At 40.4% G+C, this 6,858-nt stretch overlaps 1 protein-coding gene across 1 annotated transcript; it reads left to right on the top strand.

Annotated features, from left to right (window-relative positions):
- The first annotated feature begins 2,039 nt into the window (after positions 1–2,039).
- On the top strand, positions 2,040–6,394 carry SARC_00625 (hypothetical protein). The gene is made up of 4 exons (XM_014305666.1): positions 2,040–2,767; positions 3,065–4,558; positions 4,711–5,029; positions 5,203–6,394. The coding sequence occupies exons 1-4, from the start codon at positions 2,075–2,077 to the stop codon at positions 6,288–6,290; spliced, it is 3,594 nt and encodes a 1,197-aa protein (XP_014161141.1). The 5' UTR covers positions 2,040–2,074; the 3' UTR covers positions 6,291–6,394.
- The last annotated feature ends 464 nt before the right edge of the window (positions 6,395–6,858 follow it).

Raw genomic sequence — 6,858 nt, 5'->3', positions numbered from 1 at the left:
ATTTAAAACTTGCATAAAAAGCACAGTTTGAGACTTTGAGCATAGCCTTCTCTTGGTTTTGTTTAAAAAAGATACAATTGTAGAAGGTTATTGGTTTGAGAATTGGGAGTATAAAAATATTCTCGTTTTTATATATTTACAACAACTTTTTACTTTGTTTTTCTTTTGTTTTTTTATAAAGAAAATCAACCTTTTTTTTTGTGAAGATTTTATCAGGAGACAGTTGAATTCATAGTCTTCTATTTTTGTTAAAAATGGTTCTCATAGCCTTCTAATGTCTGATTAGAAGGCTATGAGGTTCTTGATATGTATTTAAAAAAATTCTATTATTGTTTCTATTGCATACGATTATAAAAATTGATAAATTGCTCCTATCATCCTATGAGTTCTTTAATTCTTTCTGATTGGGAGAACCTCTTCGTATCGATGTACTAATCCAATGGAATAGATAAGAACGAAAAGGATAAATGGTTTATGTATTCATATCATTGTTTTGAGTAAAGTGCTCCATACTCAAAACAAGAAAAGATGAAAAAGACGTGAATTATAATTTATAAAAAAATAATCAGTTAAAAATTTACTGGCGAATTCGCGATAACTATTTGATTAACTGATAATGGCCCTCAGCTTAGGCCAATGAAAAGTGTTTGAAGCTGATATATATTTTGACCCCCAAATATGCTTCCAAAAATTATATAGAGCACGCTAGTATAATTAGCTCTAGTATTCGAAGAGTTTACGATTTGCCACAGTTTTGAGTATTTTCATTTTTTAACATCTACCTTCATTCAAATATTTTTTCAGTTTGCCACAGTTTTTGAGTTCTTTTTTTATGATATTAAGTTTTTGTTTTTAAAACACAAATGTAGGTCATAGACAGCCTCATACCTCTGATGAGTCTAAATATTACATAAATGATAGAGGGCTATGGCCGCTATGCTATGACTTGAAGTTGTTTTCTTTTGTTTTTGCCTTTATGATAAAACATACATTTTTGTGGAACTGTGGGCAGTGGGGCGGTGCGGGCTGGTCAGGCTCTGAAACATTAAATTCTTCAGATCTAAAATTTATCAATGGAAAACTGTATCACAGTTCGCACTTTGCAAGAGTCCGTACTTCGCACCCACCCTGCCCGTGAAACCTCCAAAGTTTCAAATTTGAAAATTCGTTTAAAACAAATTCCCCCAAAACCGATTTGTTTTTAAAACAAAACAAAACAAAAAAACTGTATATATAATTTAGAAGGCTATGAAAAAACTGAAAGCTCTCAAGTCTTCTCTTGTCACAAGTACAATAAAGTCAGTTTCAAGACACTCAACTTCCCTGGCGTCCTGGAGTCCTCCCTGGAGGTTCAATTCGCACTCGAATTCGCGATCGAGTGGGACGACTGACGAGTCGACGTCTCGCCTCAGCAGACGGCTCTCGACGACACACTGACACAAGAAGAACTTCAATTTATATTTTTTTTGTTCTTTTTAGGAGGCTATGATATTTTTTTTTAAAGATATAATATTGTCTACTCTACATAGAAAAAGAAGCATTGGCCCTCTGCCCTCTGCCCTCTGGTCAATGGTTTCTTTGCACCTCTAAGGCACTATTAATAACCCTCAGGGCTGAGTCAGGGCCCTTGGCCTCAGCACACAGAGTCACAGACCGTGAAAAATGGGGTTTTCAAAACAAAAAGAAGATATTATCTGTAGGGTAGAAAAAAAACCAGGGCCATAAAGGCAAAGTAGATTTAAAATGCATCAGGAATCTTGCGGTATGTACCAAAGAGTCCGGCTATAAATTTATATGAAGTATGAGTAATGAATGAGTCACACTTCCTATTTTAGAGTTATGCCACTATGAGTCATAGCTCATATTTTATTATGCAACTTTCTCCCTATTTGTACCTGCCTGACAACAGCTGTATTTTATATTATACATAGTACCATTTTGTTGGTTTTAGGAGAAAAAACACCAGTATTTATAAAAAAATAAACGCATAAAATGGAATTTACATAAAGTCAAGGCGATCGCTTAAAGGTCGGTTATAACTCTGTCTCTTGTGACCGAAGGTAATGTTATTAAAATGCGTACTAATTCTGCTGAGGAGTACGATCTAAGGGGAATTGGTCAATATGATGACCATTCGATGGTCTTCGTCACAGATGATATGGAGGACAATGTTATAGAGTATGCGAACGATATGTATAGCGTCAGAGATACACAATCATACGCACCGCGAGATGTAGAAAGAGACTTGGTAACTAATCATCCCGTTCTCACGCCCTTAAAGGGCCAAACATACTTCAAGCCACGTGAAAGGAAAGCCAAGACTGTTGTAGGTGTTGTGATTCCTTTCTATAATGAGGGTAGACAAGAATTGGAACGTACACTGGAGTCATTATATGATCAAGAGATTGAGTGTGGTGATTTAGGTGTCGAGTTCGTGTATCTTGCAATCATGGACGGTATCACCAAGGCGGATGAATCAATGATAGATTACTTGAAAGAGATATATGACGATTCAGAATGGGCCGATACGATGCTAAGTTGCGAAGACAAATCTTACGTATCTATACTACAAGCCTCACCAACGGATGAATCGGGAGATCATGGTCTGGTGGAAATAGCTCCTGGAAAACATCTGCGGTTGACAACTTTAGTGAAGGGAATGAATAAGCGGAAAACGAACTCACACGAATGGTTTTTTGTGGCTTACTGTCCAGAGTATGAGATCGACTACGGGTTCGCGACAGATTGTGGAACGCTCTACGCACAGGTATGCCCTACCATTCATTTTATTCACTCTGAAGGCATAAATCCACATATTTTTGGTGATTAAGTGGTAGCTACGTTCCTGGCACTATATGCCTGATACTGACCGTATTTTCCTTGTGGAGTCGCTATCCTTGAGGTACTCTTGGTCCGAATTTTCCGGAATTACTTTACTAGTTCTAGCTATCGCTTTAGCTGTACATAGTAATAGCTATCCTCGAAGCACTGCAAGCTTCACACTTGCTGAAAACCGTTTTACTATATCTAAATAACTGAGCTGTTTTCGTTTCCATTTTCGCAGGGTTGCCTATATTACCTCATCGACTACCTCGACAATCATCCAGACGTTAGCGCTGTTACCGGGCGTCAGCGTGTCATGTCTTCATCAATGCAGTCTCTAAGGACGGAGGGGTTAATGCAGATGTGGTACAGAGCTGTGCAATCATACGATTATGAAGCCTCCATTTCCAGTTTCTTAGGAGCGTTCTCTCTGATTGGGATGCTTCCTGTGTTACCCGGTCCTGCAGGTTTGTGGCGAATGAGTGTAGTGGGAGGCAAGCCGATGGACTACTACGTCGACTATATCAACAGTATCAAACCGGAGGATGGCTTAATTATGGGAAACCTGCTACTCGCCGAAGATCGTATTCTTAGTTACGCTGCCTGTCTTATGACCGGGAAGTTTACAAGATGGGTACCCAAAGCGGTTTTCTACACCGAAGCAGAGACTGACAGCAAAGCGTTTCTCACACAACGTCGACGATGGATTAATGGAACGTTCGCATCGTACCTGTTTTTACTGTTCTTTTCACCTGGAGTGATTTTCCGTGGACCACACTCGTGGTCATTTAAGATTATCATATACAGTCAACTTCTGCTGCAAACGATACTGTACACGGTCACAGCTGTTTCGCCTGCTATCTTTGCGACTCTAATATACTTCGCCGTCAAATCTTTGAACATCGGCGGTAGCGAGTACAATCAGTACGTGGCCTGGGCAATCAACGGTTTCAGTGCCTTCATGTATTTGATATTCTGTGCGACGCATTTTCTCACGAAGTTTTCGAGGAGCTTGTATAATGCAGTGGTGACTTGGAACACTCTGTCATTTATGGTAATCGTTGCCAGTGTGGCCGTGACGTTCGCCAACGCGGATCCCATAGCCATCCTGATTCTTCTTCTGGCCGTATTCATGCCCTTCTTCTTGGCTCTGCTACACAGTCTGGATGTATTCATCATGATGCTGTTTTCATTCTTTCAGTTCTTCATTTTCCTGCCAACATTTATACCATGGTTCTCGGCTTATTCTTATTGCCGCGTGTGGGATCTTTCTTGGGGAAATCGACCTTCAAGCGGTTCTGCGGAAGGCAAGGAAGCAAACAAAACCGAGATACTTCACAAAAGGATTGGATTGGCAGTACTACTCATAGTTATGAGCCTGAATTTTACAGTGTGCGGTCTTTTTATGGCTTACAACAACTCTCAGGCACTAATGATGATGTCGATGGTCATGGTGGGCATTTCTCTCATGCAGCAGATCCTCTCTTTCATCTTCTATCTGTTCTATACTGAGCACATGTTGACGGCTGGTGTTCAGAACGTCAACAGGAAGTGGATGAAATTTCTCAGCGGGACCCTTTTCGTGATTACGGTCGTGTGCATGTTCACCGGAACATTCACGTCTAGTTGGCTTACCAACTCCGTGGAAGTATACAACCGATCAAATAGTACCATCGTAATGAACCAGACTGTGACTGCATTCACCGGACCGTATCTGACGCAGTTGAGTAAAGAGGTGAGTTTGCTATGCTGTAAATTGTAATTTTTTTTCTCGTTTTCTCGGGCTTGTTTGCACTTAATGTCGCCTTGCATTGTTTTGTTGGTTTTTGCAGTTGCAAGCGTAGAATTAATAGTGCATCCCACTTGCATACCATCTCAACTAATCAGGATTTCCGAGAACAAGAGGGAGATAAAGTTTTAGCTGATGCCAATCACGCGGAGTTGGTGATAGTTAATACCACCGGGTATGCTGTAGAAACGGTTCAGACCGTTACAAAAATTTACAATATGGATCCGCTGAAAGATTTGGCATTGAGGATTGATTTGAATCAGTACAAGTTCAGTGCTTATTACGTGAATAACACAGTCATCACAAACTATCTGGTGAACATCACGCTCGGGGTTAATGGGACGATTGCGAATCAGTCAGCTACCAGGATGACGACATACGTCGAGTATCTGAATGTCTCATACTACGACGGATTTGGTAAGTGATTGCTGATGATATTTTAAGCTATCACAGTATTTTTTCATGATAGATATATACGGTGCTCTGGTATCGCGAGATTACGCTTCGCCTGCTCGCAAACAAAGTCCTGTAACTACCACAATCACTGTATTGTCACTAATATATTGATGTTTTTCTGTTCCTATAAACAGACAATCATTATGGGGATGTGATGGCGGTGTCAGACAGGGACTATAGAAATGGATACATCACAATCGAGGACTTCAACCAGACCGTGGTACGCAAAGACATCGAGGTTGTTTCTGAGGAGTACGACGGTTACGTGAACCTTGCGTATGGTATCTTCTTCATATCATACGATTTCCATACAATAACTCCGTTCAAGAGTGAGACTATCTCTTGGGGTCAGGACTTGATGTGGCATTACCCAAACACTATATGGTCATATACCGTAATCTTGATGGTGGGTTGTGTGATTTTCCTATCCCTCGTGGTTCTCGCCACTTGTTATGCGCTCACGGTCAAAGATAAGTCTCGAGTGTATGGTGTCGCCGTGGTTTATGTGTGGTTCACGATCATCGGGCTCTTTACGGCGATCCTGCTGTTCCCCTTGAGTTTCGCGGACCTAGACACGTACCACGTGGGGTGGTGGAATCCCGACAACAAGGAGCAACAGTATCTCTGCGGTGAGAGTGCTGGCTTTTATAACTCTGGCGATTGCAATATGGGATGGTCCTATTGGTTGGTGGTGGTATCGTTCATCACGGCTGTATTTAGCTACCACTCGGCACAAATTACTTTAGAGAAACCCGAGGATGTGAAAAAGGTGTTTATCCCACCGACCTACGAGTTTGACAGCAGCGCATTTACCTACAACGACGTCGACGTTGAGAAGGAGGGGGCGAATAGAGATGTGAAAGATAAGCTCGCCGACTGCACACATATATCCTTCACATCACTCAACTACGCGAACACGGACACGGAGACTGGGTACCACTCGGGTGCTAAGGAGGAAAAGAGTACGTGGGAATCGAAGTTCCGAAACCCGTTTACGAGTAGGAGTGGTAGTTTGAGAAATAGCCGCATGTTCTTCGAAGATCCCAATAATAGTAGTACTGTTTCAATGATGAATAGTGAGAGGTCAAACCATGATCCACGATCGCTTGCCTCGTACTCCAACACAGAAATTAATCACAGTCCGCTCTCAGAACGAACAAACTTCATTTCGACACAATATAGTAATTTCGCGGAACTGAACGCGTACCCAGTTGACATATAATACTTAAATACACATATATACAACAGATATATTAAAGACATTATGTAATCATTGTTTTGCTAGTATAAGAGGCTGTATTCAATACTTAAATACACATATATACAACAAATATAATAAAGTCATTATGTAATCATTGTTTTTCTAGTTTAAGAGGCTGTATGATATGCATAGTGTAGCCATTTGAGCACGATTTTTGATATTGAATGTTTGGGAGCAAGTATGGAAATGAAATCAGCAATCAATACGATTTCTAAACGTATCTGCGAACCGCGGGTGATGTACATGCCTACGAAAGGGGCAGAATCTCTACCACATCTCTGAACCATACCAGTCTGACCCAGCTTAAAACAATATATAAACGTATCTGCCAAACGCGGGTGATGTATATGCCTGTGCAACTGGTAGTTTCTCCAGACACATCTCAGGGCATAGCAGTCTGGCCCAGCTTAAACAAGATCTAAATGCATCTGCAAAATGTTGGCGATGTACATGTCTGCGAATATATTTACATATATATATATATATATATATATATATATATATATATATATATATATATATATATATA

The sequence above is a fragment of the Sphaeroforma arctica genome (assembly GCF_001186125.1).
Source record: "Sphaeroforma arctica JP610 unplaced genomic scaffold supercont1.21, whole genome shotgun sequence".
NCBI lineage: Eukaryota > Ichthyosporea > Ichthyophonida > Sphaeroforma > Sphaeroforma arctica.
Note: the sequence above shows the minus strand (reverse complement) of the source record. Positions and strands in the feature narration are given on the sequence as shown.